This window comes from Zootoca vivipara, chromosome Z (genome assembly GCF_963506605.1).
Source record: "Zootoca vivipara chromosome Z, rZooViv1.1, whole genome shotgun sequence".
Lineage (NCBI taxonomy): Eukaryota > Metazoa > Chordata > Lepidosauria > Squamata > Lacertidae > Zootoca > Zootoca vivipara.
Window position 1 is genome coordinate 22,117,153 of NC_083294.1, and position 15,921 is coordinate 22,133,073.

At 43.4% G+C, this 15,921-nt stretch overlaps 1 protein-coding gene across 4 annotated transcripts in view; it reads right to left on the reverse strand.

Moving 5' to 3' along the window:
- ARHGEF9 (Cdc42 guanine nucleotide exchange factor 9) overlaps positions 1–15,921 on the reverse strand; it is a 272,440-nt gene that overhangs the window by 71,762 nt on the left and 184,757 nt on the right. For all 4 annotated transcript variants that reach the window (XM_035113485.2, XM_035113484.2, XM_060270161.1 and 1 more), the window contains one exon: positions 2,107–2,286. In XM_035113485.2, the coding sequence (XP_034969376.2) occupies positions 2,107–2,286 (180 nt within the window). The remainder of the gene's footprint in view (positions 1–2,106; positions 2,287–15,921) is intronic.

Here is a 15,921-nt window from a genome sequence, read left to right on the forward strand (position 1 = left end):
CAACCAGAACTCACAGCCAGGTTACTGAGGTGTCTCTCATGAGGAAAGGTGGTGGTATCAGGGCTGGCTCTAGGGGTAGGCTGGGTGGCGCAGGGCGCCGGGTCGGCAGGGGGGCGCTGCACGGCAAAGCCACGCGGAAACCGCGCTGCGCCCGCCCACCAGCCGCAGGAAGAAACGGGGCAGGGCGGGGGCGCCGGAGCGATCCGCACACCACGGCGCCCGGGCGCCCGACCCGCTTAAGACAGCGCTGGGTGGTATCTTCCAGGAAATGCATATTTAGACTTAATCCAATTACAAGTGGAAAGTGCTTTAGGGCCAAAAGAGTACATGGTTGCTTTCAAAATGGCAAAGCTTCCAAGGACTAATCAGGCTGCAGCAGCTGTGAGAGAGGATTTGGCTTAGAGCAAACACAAAACAGACACATCATTTACAGGACATGTACAGAGTTCCAGCTGACTTGAGCTTTTTGGTAAGTATGTATAAACATATATGGGATGCTTTAAAATAAAAGGTAAAGGGACCCCTGACCATTAGGTCCAGTCGTGACCGACTCTGGGGTTGCGCGCTTATCTCGCATTATTGGCCGAGGGAGCCGGCGTACAGCTTCCAGGTCATGTGGCCAGCATGACAAAGCCGCTTCCGGCAAACCAGAGCAGCACACGGAAATGCCGTTTAACTTCCCGCTGTAACGGTCCCTATTTATCTACTTGCACTTTGATGTGCTTTTGAACTGCTAGGTTGGCCGGAGCTGGGACCAAACAACGGGAGCTCATCCCATCGCAGGGATTCGAACCGCTGACCTTCTGATCAGCAAGCCCTAGGCTCTGTGGTTTAACCCACAGTGCCACCTGCGTCCCTATTCTAGCTATAAAATAAGCTAGAATAAATAAAAAGTTGCTATTTTGAAATGCCCACTGTCTTTCCATTTAGACAAGAGGAACTGATATTATGCACAATCTGTTTTACCTTTTTAAAATTCTGAATATTAAATTGTTGCTACCTGCCCTGGGACCTGCTGGTGAAGGGTGGATAAGAAATTTGATTTGATTTAATTCAATAATAAAATTATTTTAAAAGTCCTTGCACTAGTGGAAATGCCTATTTGGATGCTGATAAATAAGCAGGCACTTCCCCACTGAGGTCCCATGCTGTTGATAGATTGCTACGGTAGTTCTTGGAAAGTCTTCACCATGACAAATCTGGGAAGAAACTGCTAGGTTTTTTAGATGCAGGCCTAAAGCAACTGAACAACAGTCTCTGCAGGGTGGGGGAGAAATATTTCTGAAACAAGGTGAGATGCTTGATTTACTCTCCTTGCTGTTGTACTTTGAAGGACATTTGTCCAGGACAAACTGTTCTGCTGTAAAGAGGATGCTTAGTCTTCACATTTAGCCTTAGGTTTTGTTTTGAGTCTGGTTCCCACATTAACACCATCCATTTGAAACAGCATCCAGTTGCCAAGAGAATGCAATTGTCAGAGTGATTTAACAATCAATCCCTCTTCACAGGGAACTCTGGGAATTGTAGCTCTGTGAGGGGGACCATAGAACGGAGTTTGAAGGAATCCCAAGGGTAATCTAGTCCAACCCACTGCAGGAAACTCAGCGAAGAAGAATCCACTACCTCCTGAGAAAGAATGTTCCACTGTCAAACAGCTCTTACTGACATTTAGTCAGAATTTCCTCGCTTGTAACTTGAAGCCATATAAACTTGCTCCCATATAAACTGACCCTAATGCCATCTACCAAGGCCCTTCTCTGTAGTGCCCATGCCAAATCAGGTGCAAGAGTAGCTATCAGAGAGTGGATCTTTTCAGTGGTGGCACCCTGATTGTGGCTTGCCCTCCCCAGAAATGCCTGCCTGGTGCCCATGGGGTACTCATTTTGGTGCAAAGTGAAGACCTCCTTGCCACCCACCCCCTGAGTAGCCAACCGGATGCTTCTTGAAAGTCTGCAGGAAAGGCAATGGTGGCAAAAGTCTTCCCCTGCTGTGTGATTTCCTAAAGCAATGGTCATCACAATATCCATGAGCAAGATACAAATGTTCAGGAATATAGGAAGAAGGGAGAGAAAGAGAGAGGGAGGAAAAAAAGAGGGTCTGACTCACCCTTACAAAGCTGGCAGGAAACCATCCTTCTTCATCATCGATCTGTCCCCACCACCAGTCCTTGTTGGAGGCATCCAGGACCTTGATAACGTCTCCTGCTTTAAACGCCAACTCCCGGTTGGCCATGGTGACGTGATCCCATACTGCCTCAGCGCTTACAATAGAACCGCCACTGATCAGCTTGAAAAACAAGATAAGAGACAATCAGCAAATACGTCTTCCCTGGGAAAAGACTTGTACCCTTTCCTCCACCCCCTTAACACACGAAACATCAGCAGGCATTTCCTAACCATATCATAACAGCAGGTTGGTTTGTCCAATACATCTTCCTTTTAAAAAAACAACCACACACACACACACACAGAGAGAGAGAGAGAGAGAGAGAGAGAGAGAACAAACAGTAAACAGTATAACATTTGAAACACACAATTTATATTTAAGAACTTTATATTTTTATGGAACTCTTTCACATATGACTCACACACTACAAAAACCCCTGCACATCATGTATTAGGGCACACATCCAGTTGACACAACACACCATGCCAGTTTGTTGGCCCTTCCTGGCACCTTGGGGGACTAAATCTCACCAAGATCACTCTGTGTCTGAGCTGCAGCACTCCAGAGGCTGCAGATGAGGACACACACAGCTCCATGCACAAATAAAATCTCTTCAGAAGTAGTCAGTGTGGTGTAGTGGTTATAGTGTCGGACCAAGATCTGGGAGACTAGGATTCAAATTCCCACTTGGCCATGAATTTCACTGGGTGATCTTGAGCCAGTCACTGCTTCTCAGTCTAACCTACCTCACAAGGTTGTTGTGGGGTTTATATGAGGAAGAACAGAACTATGTACACCACCTTGAGCTCCTTGGAGAAAAAGGTGGAGTATAAATGCAAAAAATAAATGAAGAATCAAGGTTATAACCAAGCTTTGTATTGCCTGCGCAGATTTCCTATGCAAATTGTCTGTTGGAGTTGTTTCAGGAGAAAACACTTTGCTACAGTAAGCATTTTCCACCTGAGGCAATATAACTGAGATGCAGGTTTTCTGTCTCAGTGAGAAAGAACTAGATTTTAGTGTGCACTCCAGAAAACAGTCCTCCCAGACATGCAGGAAGAGATGGGCAATGGTGGGTTAGGAAAGTTTGTCCAGCATTACTCATCTTCTCATTGAGACAACCTTGATAAGTATCATATCCCCTGCCTCAGAGTCCCAGGGTTGACCTGAGGAGAACACAGATTCAGATGACTCAGAAGTTGCCCCACCCAGGAGGGAACCCTCAACACTCCCTTCTACACCATCCTAGCCTAAGTATGCGCCTCTCCTATCATCCTCGGAACCTCAGCTTCATCTGCCCCAAACCCATGTAGCTGCAGAATTCCTATGGGCCATTTTGGAACACAAGAAAAGCCCTGTAGTTGGATCAGGCAAAGGCCTATCTAGTCCAGCCCTATCTTCTCACAGCGACCAACTAGATGCCTTTGGGAAGCCTACAAACAGGACCTGAGCACAAAAGCAGAACTCTTCTTGCTTAGGGTTTCCTGCAACTAGCCTTCAGCAACAGCGTCTGGCCCTAGACATAAGACATGACCACCATGGCAAGTACACTTTGATAGCCTTATTTCCCATAAAACCTGTCTTGGGAGGGGAGGGTGAAGCTACTGGAGAGGGAAAGCCCTGCCAACCTTCTCAGGTTTTCGGAGAGCTCTGGTCTCTGGTTGAGAGAATGTTTTTCATAATTTAGCTGCTAGAGTCCACTGGGTGCTGCTGAGGGCTTAGGACTGGAAAAGACTCCAGTAATCACTACAATTTGCCCTGCAGACCCCAAAGCCCAGCAGAACAGAGTAATAACATCCAAGGGTTCTCCAAAGAAGGCCACATTCCAGATTTTGGTCTAAGCTCCAGCTCCAGCTGTCCAACTCTAGGTATACCACTGATTCAAAGCCTGGATTGGCATAGTCCCTAAACTCTGAAGAAGCTATTAATGAGAATCCCTTCAAATATGCAGCTGCCAATATGGCCCAGTCTCATACTGTCTCAGAATCTGAGGTGTGGTGGTGCTTGTTTGAGGCACGCCGAACTCTATGTGAACAGAATATAAGTCTTTCACAAGGCACATGACTTAAGCATGGGGTAGCATGCATTCAAAAGCAGTACACACATGCACACACAGCATATCTGAATCAGAGAGCCCACAAAATAATGCTCTAATTACAAGAGAAGAAAGTGTCCATTCACAGTTATGTGATAATTCTCTGGCCATGCACCATAACAGGAAGAGAGGAAGGTCAGACACAACAGCTCTGTTCAGAGCCCCTATTTGCAAAACATGTCAGTGACATACAGCTGCTCAAAACACAAAGCCTTATCCTTGGTAGCAATTGATAGGCATCAATGTTTGAATCCAAGTCTTGGCAATGCTGCTTTTGGGGCTATCAAACACTGTCAAGATTCTAATACTCTTGCAGGTCATCTACTAAATGTTATCACTGCATGTCATCTACCACACTAAATACCAACACACACTAAATGTCAACTGAAGCTGGGAGGGAAATGTTTGCAAATATTCAACATTTGACATTTTCTAGTTTTTACTAGTTCGCAGTTTAAATGCAAAATTCTAAACTTGTAACTCCATTAAAAATGCATTTCCCTCCCAAAATTTGAAACTTGTAACCAAAAAAGAAAAAGAAAAACAAAGAAAATAAATGAGATTCACCTGGTATGACTTGCTTTCAAGAAACCCATGTTGGGTCAAATCACTACCTCTAATAGCAAACTCATGTATTGAGTGACAATGCCTATGTACCCAAAATAGGGCAACATGGAAACAAGAAGGGGGTATCACAGTATGCTTGAAGGAACCCCCAAAATATCAGAAGTATAATTCCTTTAAAAAAATATCTAATGAGACAAAAAGGGGTCCCAGGCAGTAGTGGCTAGTGAGATGTGTGGGGTGCCTACCTTCCCCCTCCCCCACCCCTCCTGGGAAGTAGAACCACCATGTGGTGTTGGGAAGCTGGGAGAGCAATGCAGCCCCACCTGTGCTGCTCTGCTGGCCCCTCCCACTCCCAGGGTATGGTCTGAAGATGCACGAGACCACCACATTGCTGAGTTCAAGCAGAACTTGCTCTGGTCAGCATTTATATGGGAGACTGCCTGAATACCACATGTACCCTGCCTTGGACTCTGCAATGGAAGAAAGAACATTAATGTAAGCAAATTAAGCCCAAACAGTCCAATGAGGGCTAAGTGTCCATAGAGTGGTGGATGGAATAGGGTATCCTGGAGGATGGCATTGCTAGCTGGCTGGCACTCTAAACAAGTTCATTCCCCCATCCCACTCTGCAGAGGGTAAGGATACACTGCAAAAATTTTGTGCTCTCAAACACTAGATGCTGCTGTGCCTCAATTATCAAGTTTGTTAGATATTCTGGCACAACAATTGTAGACTTCATAAAACACAGCTAAATAAATAACATCTAGGACACAATGGCAAATAACACAGTGTGTCAAAAACACATTCTGCAATCACATATTTAGAGAATATTCATCTTCAAACTTGGCATATGACATTTTCAGGGAAAATCTATCACAGAAAACTCAGTTCAGCTCTAGAAGTTTTCCATCCTGTACCACAGCTGTCATTCCTGACTGCAACATTCTGACCCTGTTAAATGCCGCAGAATGCCTTAAAAGGTTTCCAGAATAACTATCATCTTCTGTTACACTTTAAAAGGCTTAAGGGCAACATCCAGAAATTGGATCTGCTTTTCAAGCTATGCCAGCAATGAAGAAGACTGAATCATGACCTCAATCAGAAGCAAGCAAGAGCTGAGGAGGAAAGGAAGGAACCTAACTTAATATGTTTGGCAAAAGTTTACTTTTCAATCCCCTTCTTCTTTTCTTCCGCATATTCAGTCTGCATGCGAGTGGAACATAAGAGGCTTTCTTGCAACTGTGGGAGGGAAATATGAATCCCTGTGACCAGTGCTTTTTTTTTCCTGGGAGGACGCAAAGGTGCACATACCCCTAAACATTTTTTTAAAGCACCGCTTCTGACCCACATGTGTGGGGTAAATAACAAAAGAATCAGCTGGGTACCTGGATTCAAAACATGGGACAAACTCCCTCTCCAGCAGGAGAGAGCCCCTAGTAGCAGAGTTTAAACTCCCTATCTTCTACCCCTCTTGCAATTAACAGACCACACACTGTTCAGTAAGTTTAAAATGACTGACTTGCAAAAGATCTAAAGGTCATATTCATGCATTTCTCCAAGCAGCAGCAAGGAAAACACAGGCATAATACTTCTTGGGTAGAAAATACAGATAGTTTCAAATGTGTGCTCTAAGCTTGGCAGTTTGCTCAGACACATCTTCCTTGGTCAGTTATATGATGTGGAGAAAGTGAAAGGAAGAGAAGCAGCTTCAATTCCTCCCTTACTGAGGGAGCATGGCCACCTAAGTCTAGAAACAGAGCTTCCTGGTCTTAACCCCTTCCACTAACTAAATGCATAGTAAAGTTTGACTGAAATTTCCCACAATAATTACTATATTGTTTCTCAGCACAGTGGGGAATTTACTATATTACACATTTCATCATGGTGGGAAGGACCATAGTCAGATAATTGGTTTGCCTGGTCTGTCTGCTGCCCAAGTGATAACTATGGATGGGCAGTTTCAATGCCCCTTATGTACTCCTTTCATGTGTATCATGTGATTATACCGAAAACCAACTGACCGACAAACATATCTACATGCTTCTAGCTACCATCCCAAACATACCAAACAATCCATCGTATACAGCCAGGCCCTACGTTACAACCGCATCTGTTCCAACTCTACAGAGAGACTCTCACCTAAGAGATCTACAGCAAATCTTTTTAGAACTAAAATATCCACCCGATGAAGTTAAACAACAGATCAACAGAGCCAGACTGATACCCAGAGAGAACTTGCTGCAAGACAGACCCAAAAAAGAAAATAACAGAACACCACTAGTCATCTCATACAGCTCCCAAGCTAAAACAGTACAGCGCATCATCAGAGATCTACAACCTCTCCTAGACAATGACAGTTCTCTTTCTCAAGCTCTGGAAGGAAGACCTTTCATTGCCTACAGACAGCCACCCAATCTTAAACAACTCCTCGCCCACAACAATACCACCACCAGATTTAACATGGACACTGGTACCAGAGCCTGCAATAAACCCAGATGCCAACTTTGCTGCCACATACACCCGGACAACACCATCACTGGCCCCAACAACATCAAACATACCATCTCAGGACTATTTAATTGCCCATCTTCTAACATTGTGTATGCCATCAAATGCCAACGGTGCCCTTCAGCTCTCTATATTGGACAAATAGGCCAAACCCTACGCCAAAGGATAAATGGACATAAATCTGGCATCAGGAATCACAAGACAGAAAAACCAGTAGGAGAACACTTCAATCTCCCAGGACATTCTATACAAGATCTCAAAGTAGCTGTTTTATTACAGAAAAAAATCAGAAACAAACTGGAAAGAGAAGTTGCTGAATTGCAACTCATTACCAAGCTTAAAACCATGGAGAGACCTGGTCTGAATAAGGACACTGGATTCTTATCTCATTATACACGATAAAGCTTTCTTTAGCACCTCAGCCCTTGCTTTTCCATGCAAGACCAATTGCAGTCGTTAACAGTCATCAACAGGTTTACCACTCCTATCAGCCAATCACCCATTCCCACCACCCTTCTGAGTAATACCCCCTCCCCACCCTCTGACTATACATAAGGGTCTGGTGACTTCTGTTTCAGTGTATCTGAAGAAGTGTGCATGCACACGAAAGCTCATACCTATGACAAACTTAGTTGGTCCCTAAGGTGCTGCTGGAAGGATCTCATTCTCAAAATAGCTCCCCTGTGCCCTTTGTTAATTTTACAATTTGGAATTTCACCGGAACATCTTCAGTGGACTATTACTATAACACCTTGCTTCCATTCCTGCTCTTTTGTTTGTTGCAACTGTGAGAATCAATTGGTGGTTTGCCATAAAAAAGGAAGATATCTAGTGGATTGAGAAAACTGAATCTTTATAATCTGCTGCCTCTGATTTGGAAAAAACACAGTCAGAGTCTGTGATAAAAAATAAAATGAAATCTGATGTCCTAATGATTCTGCCCCTTATCAGTTGATCCCATCTCTCCAGACTGTAGAATAAGCTGCTTGGCTGTTCCTCTTTAACGGATTGTGATTTTGGCTCATTAGAAGCCTGGGTCTGAGAAGGATAGAACTGTTAAAAGGCTGGCTTCAACCTGTGACCTTCTTAGGCAGTGGGTCCATCCTCAGCAGACTTCAGAAAGAAAGAAAAAATTCCTTCAGTAGCAGCTTAAAGACCAACTAAGTTTTTATTTTGGTATGAGCTTTCGTGTGCATGCACACTTCATCAGATACCTGACTTCAGAAAGGAAAGATTTGTCTTCAAAAGAGCCTGGGTTTCTAATAACCTTGAAGAATCTGAGTGCAAGCCTTTCAGGTGCCTGAAGTGGAAAATCTAAAAAAAGAACTCTGGCCCACTCCCCACCTTCAGACAATTAACACAGGGCACAATCCCTTGGGAGTTTATTTTTTTAAGCCATTTTTCCTACTATCCAGTAAAAGAAAGAAAGACTCCCAGGGTGGCTTGCATATGTCAGTAATAAAACAGTCTCTGCCCTCAGGCACAAGGTCAGGTTCAGCTCCCAGCAGCTAAGGTTCAAGGGATCTAAGATATCACAACCTAGAGAGTCACTGGCAGTCACACCTTGGCTAATCTGAGCCAATGTTTTGATACAGTAGTAGGCAGTTGCATATGTGTTGGGGAGAGGTCAAAGCACAACAGTCAAGCACCTATTTGCATTCAGAAGGTCCCAAGTTCAATGTCCAGAATCTCCATTTAAAAATATATCATACAACAGAGAGAATGGTTGCCAAGCAAAGAGTAGCCAAGTTCTTGGCTAGATGGATCAGTGGTGTGACTGTGACTAGGGAAGGATGGGTTGCATTCATTTCAGTTTCCTTGAGTTTCAAGTTTTCCCCACATTCAGTTCATCCAATCTTCACATCAGTTTGAGATTTTTTTAAAAATGAACTTGAAAATTTGCACACATTTCCCACTCACATTTCTTCTAAAATGCCCATGTTGTAAGCAATTTTGCCTACCCTTTTTTGCAAACAGTTTTGCTAAACATAAAACCTGTTTGTACATTATTTTCACTAATGTATCCACTTTGGGGGCACATGTTCCCCTCACGTAAACCTAATTTTGCTATTCATGAGGAGAGAAAAGGTACTGGCCCTGACCCCAACACACATGGAAATCTTATTCTACCTCGCATTGCCTGATATTTTGGCCACCATTGGTCACAAACCTTTAAGGCTATCTACTCAACCTGGGAGACTAGAAATCTGGGTCTTTAAGAAAGAAACAGTTAAGATTCTCAGGAAGCTGAATTCTGGGTCTCATTAAATGTTCTACACTTTTTGGAACTACTGCAGAATCACAGTATAATACTCAGCTCTGGTTAGGGACTGCTCATACAAATGTCTCTAATAAGGCCACTGCACCATGATCACCACACACCAGTAAGCTGAACTGGAAGTATCAAAAGCAACCCAAAATATTGTGATTTCATGAGACTGAATTAACAGCTCCCCACAAACAATCAAACTGGCACTTCCAAAGTATAGGGGTGTTCTGACATACAAGCAAGAGGGGAGCTTGTCCCAAGGTAATTTCCACCAACTTTCCTTAGGCAAGCACTGCACAGAGAAGGTCACCTAAAAGGTGCTGCTGCCTTGTGGAGAAATCTTTTATGCTGCAAAGAGTGCACAAAAGGTCACACACACACCTTTCCAAGGCAGTGATATGAGTTAAATAACCTCAGCTACACCTTCCTTCCACTGTCATGTGAACTGGAAGGGTGATTAAAGGCTAGAGATGTTGGCAAAATTCACTGGGCTGAAACCTAGAAATGGGCTTTGGCGGTCTCAGTATTGCTCACCATGAAGAGGCATTACAATCTGAGTCAGAGAAGAATTCCCAACTTGCCCCACCAAGTCAGTCAACACCCAAATATTTGTGGGGTGTTTTTTTGGGGGGGGGGAGGGAGTCGAGCAAGAGAAAGACCCTTGGCTCAAGAAGGTCTTCACTGGTGGTGTGCTATTTCCTCCCTAACAGTTATTCTCGAGACCATGGTATTATATTCCTATAAAAATCTTACTGACATATTCACTGATTTCAGGAAAAGTTCAATCTGCTTGTTGAGTGATTCTGTTAGGTCCAGTCGCGGACAACTCTGGGGTTGTGGTGCTCATCTCGCTCTATAGGCCGAGGGAGCCGGTGTTTGTCCGCAGACAGCTTCCAGGTCATGTGGCCAGCATGACTAAGCTGCTTCTGGCGAACCAGAGCAGCGCATGGTTTACCTTCCCGCCGGAGCAGTACCTATTTATCTACTTGCACTTTGACGTGCTTTCGAACTGCTAGGTTGGCAAGAGCTGGGACCGAACAATGGGAGCTCGTCCCGTTGCGGGGATTCGAACCGCCAATCTTCTGATCGGCAAGCCCTAGGCTCAGGGGTTTAGACCAGGGGTCAGCAACCTTTTGCAGCCGTGGGTCAGTCCACCGTCCCTCAGACCATGTGGTGGGCCAGACTATATTTTGAAAAAAATAATGAACAAATTCCTATGCCCCACAAATAACCCAGAGATGCATTTTAAATAAAAGCACACATTCTGCTCATGTAAAAACACCAGGCAGGCCCCACAAATAACCCAGAGATGCATCTATATATATAAAAATGTAAACTGGCCATGTCTGTTAGTATCCACGTTTCACCAAAACCGCTTGACTGATTGCATTCAAATTTTGGCACCAGGGCGCCAAAGGTGCCTAAGACAGCCCTGGTTATGAATTGACACAGGGTGGTGGCAGTCACAGGGATTAGCCATGGCAACGCGTGGCAGGGCCAGTTGGTTTTAAATAATAGGAGACATTCTGCTCGTGTAAAAACACGCTGATTCCTGGACCGTCCGCGGGCTGGATTGGGAAGGCGATTGGGCCGCTTCCGGCCCACGGGCCTTAGGTTGCATACCCCTGTTTAAACGCTCCCTGACTAAATATGAAGTAGACTGGGCAAGCGTAAGTCTCACCGAGGCTGGCTCACTGGAGATGGAAGGGCCCACAAAAATGAGACACAATTTTATGCACATAGAAATCTAATCAATGTATCCTTATTTTACAATGCATACTAGGAAGGGAATGTCATGCCAGCTGAGCTCTATGGTTACAACTGCCCCTCCTTGTAACTTGTAATCATTCCCTCAGTAATAAAGACCTTTCATTTGAATCCTTTGCTGGAAGTGGCTGGCTGTGAAGAAATCTTTGTTCTGAATAAGTCTCTGGTCTCCTTCCAAGTCACTTTGCTGAAGCCCATCTCTCTGCTACAATTCTTTCCCTCTCTTCTTACTTTGTACTTACTGCTTTTGAACTGTGTAGAAAGTCTCCAGCCGCAAAAGACAAAACAAAACTGAAGTTTCTATTACTTATTTACAAGCTCTTTTTGCCTTGTTCTATTACAGGACTCTCAAATGGAATTCCACAAGTGTCTATTACATTTTTTGGGAGGGGGTACTTATCAGATTGCAACAAGAACTACACAGCATCTATTACATCAATATGTAACCTTCTTATGACACAGCTCAAGGTGCCAAAGGCCTAGGAGTCCCTAGGCAGCCAATTGGTGCTTCCCATCCAGGCACTGAGCAGATCAAGAATTGCTTAGCCAGGTGCCTTCAATTTGTGCTCAAGTCAAACTCAAGTGTGGTCATGTGTCTGGACTCATTACAATTAACTTAAATCTCCCAACACACTAGAACACAGAAGAAGCTGGTCCCTCTCATTTGCTGCCTAATCCTATTGTTCCACTGGCCAATATTGGTAATTACAGCTTATCTGAAGAACTGCCTGCCCCTATATAGACCTGTAATATCACTGAGATTATCTGGGGGAATTCTGCTTGTGGCAAACCCTACAGAGTATCATGGGGCAGGGAATTCCCACTATTGCCCCTGTATTATGGAATCCCCTTCTTTCTACATGTACATGAAGCAACAACCACTACCTGCTTCAGATTTCCTGTGTAAAGACCTATCTTTTTGCCCCAGCTTCCCTCTGACCCATCAGATGAGACCCTGCTTTTATTTTTTCAAAAAATTCCCCAAATTCCTGTTATTATATGATTTTATGTTATTGTTTCATTGGCTTCATGTTGGATTTTTCCTTTAATGATATCATTGATTGTTTTACTTTGTGCACCACTTAATTATTATTTTTTAATGAGCCATTTATAAATGTTTTAAAATACAGGAATAAATCATAATAGGAAGGCTCTTAGCCTTATTTTCTTTGCCTGCTGGGGAGAAAGAAGAAGGTCAAGGGAAGGACTGTCTTTCCCTGCTCGCCCCCAGTCAACTTTAAACTTTACATGTATAATTAGTTTCAGCCCTTTAAAACTGTAAAAGGCCTTGGAAGAAATGAATTAAATAAATAAATAAATATTGCTTGGCCTCCCCAACCCGCTATTTGCATGTATTAATTAAAGACTCATCGACTCTGGTAGTCTGGGGGCAGGACAGGCTGTTTCATCCCTTTACCTAAGTTAGTTTTCCTGCTGCAATACACTCCCACCCATCATTTATGCAGGAATCTACCTTGCATCAAGTTAGACTATTTGTTCACTTTGTCTGCTTCGGCTTTCCCCAACCTGGTGCTGCCATTCTATTAATCTCTAACTAGTTGTTACACCTGTTAGGGACCAAAACACTTGGAGGGTGCTGGCCTACTCTGTCTCCAGTGGATCTCCACGACCAGTAGACCTGCATGATCCTTCTGAATGGAGATTGAAACTGAGGCCTTCTGCATGCAAAGCAGCTGCTCTACCAGTGAGCAGTGGCCCTTCCTTTATTTAGAAGACAGAACGGATGCACAGATAGAGCAGTTTCGGATAGCTGGAGCACACATGTGACTGCCTGATTCTTCATTTTGTTGCATTTGCCATTTTCATAATCCACACATTTCCCAAATACCTTTCCCTCATCCCGCTTCTCTGGATGCTATTCTGGGAATGTGTGCAGAATCAGTTCCTTTTTTTTTTTGGCTGGTGTGAACTTTCCTCACCCCCATTTAAAATTATTGCAGATTAGCGCTGCCTTCTTAAATAGTTTGTAACAATGCTCTCCTGTTTTTTCCCCTTTTAATTGTTGTTGTTTTCCACAGAAATATACAAAGAACGTGACTTAAAACATATGAACAAAATTCAGAACATTACTTAAAGCAGGAACAAAATCCAGTTCAAGAAACTGGCAGGCACAGCAAAAACCACACAGGAATTACTCTCTATGCGGTACGGTATAAAGATAACAAATGCCACAGTTATTCCTACTGCTACTACAGCATAAACAAACTGAGAGTTCCACAAGGAACATTTCTCTCTGCACATATGGAAGTGGTGGCAGTGGGAGAGTAACATCAAGACATATATCAGATATTTACTTTGTTTTCTCTGTCTTTTTTATCCTTGCTTGCATTGTCCTCCCCAACTCTTTCAAAAACTGATTACAAAAACTGGATTACAAAAGGCTTCCTGGTATAACTGCTTACTAGAAATCATCCACTGCAATATTTAAAGTGCTGTTTGTTTGTTTTTATTGATTCTCTGAGAATATGAAGCTCCCAAACTGGGAAAGTAGGGGTGAAGTACCCAAGTCCATATCTCCTGTCATTGACTTGGGTGCCTTACCCCACTATCCCAGTATAGGAGCTTCACATTCTCAGAGAATCAATAAAAACAAACAAACAAACAAACACCACTTTAAAAATTACATTGGATTATTTCTCTCTATATATGATGGTGTGAAAAAGGCAGGCAAGGTGCCGTCTTCCTGTGGACTTTCTCCACACAAGTTGTCCAGGTTACTACTATTCTACTGTACTAACACTAACGGGCTCTGCCATGGAGCATGGATGGGATTCAACTGCATTTTTGTCCCTTTTCACTCTATGTTCCTATGAACACTGTTCCACGATGAATTAGCAGTGCCCTGGCACAGTGTAGGAAGCACAAGCAGTTGCCTTATACAATCACACCGTTGGACCATCGGGCTCAGTGTTGCCCATACTAGGCGTAGGAAGCCTGTGGCCCTCCAGACACTGTTTTCTTTTTCAATCTATTAAATGTCAAGTTGACATAAACAGTGTTTTTACACATAAATTCTACCAGCAAAGTTAACTCAACATAAGCCTTCATTTTGCCTAACTTGCACCTAAAATTCAGAAGGGTGGGGAGATGTAACAAAACCCATCAAAAAGGAAGAAGAGGAGGAGAACATTGCAACTATGGCAAGTTCTTAAAGAAATGGGAGTGCCTGATCACCTCATCTGTTTCCTGAGAAATCTCTATGTAGGACAAGAAGCTACAGTTAGAATTGGATATGGAATAACTGATTGGTTCAAAATTGGGAAAGGAGTACGACAAGGCTGTATATTCTCTCCCTGCTTATTTAACTTATATGCAGAAATCATTATGCAAAAGGCTGGACTGGATGAATCCCAAGCCAGAATTAAGATTGCTGGAAGAAATATCAACAACCTCAGATATGCTGATGACACAACCTTGATGGCATAAAGTGAGGAGGAATTAAAGAACCTTTTAATGAGGGTGAAAGAGGAGAGCGCAAAATATGGTCTGAAGCTCAATATAAAAAAAACTAAGATCATGGCCACTGGTCCCATCACCTCCTGGCAAAGAGAAGGGGACGGAATTGAGGCAGTGAGAGATTTTACTTTCTTGGGCTCCTTGATCACTGCAGATAGTGACAGCAGTTACGAAATTAAAAGACGCCTGCTTCTTGGGAGAAAAGAAATGACAAACCTAGACAGCATCTTAAAAAGCAGAGACATCACCTTGCCGACAAAGGTCCATATAGTGAAACCTATGGTTTTCCCAGTAGTGATGTATGGAAGTGAGAGCTGGACCATAAAGAAGGCTGATTGCCGAAGAATTGATGCTTTTGCATTATGGTGCTGGAGGAGACTCTTGAGAGTCCCATGGACTGCAAGAAGATCAAACCTATCCATTCTGAAGGAAATCAGCCCTGAGTGCTCCCTGGAAGGACAGATCGTGAAGCTGAGGCTCCAATACTTTGGCCACCTCATGAGAAGAGAAGACTCCCTGGAAAAGACCCTGATGTTGGGAAAGATGGAGGGCACAAGGAGCAGGGGATGACAGAGGATGAGATGGTTGGACAGTATTCTTGAAGCTATGAACATGAGTCTGACAACTGCGGGAGGCAGTGGAAGACAGGAGTGCCTGGTGTGCTCTGGTCCATGGGGTCACGAAGAGTCAGACATGACTAAACGACTAGACAACAACAACAAAACGACATCTATTTAAGCTTAACCTCCTGCTCATTATATTTTGTTTAATGTAATGGAAAGAGTGAACTCACATAAAAATTAAGATTTACAGTCAGGCAAAAGAAAAGATTTAATGATTAAGTGGGCTTTTCTGTAGTAGCTATTAATAATACCACTAAAGAGTTGCATATTTTATGCCCGTATATAAAGTTGTTTGAAATTAGTTAGATTGGAGATTATTGAAAAGATTTCTATATCAATGCTTTGAAATTATGATTACAAAGTAGTAGTAGTAATAAAGATAATGCTGGTTGGATTTATCTTGTTATTTTTTTGACAAGTGACTTCCTCTACTTCCCTTTCAGGTGATA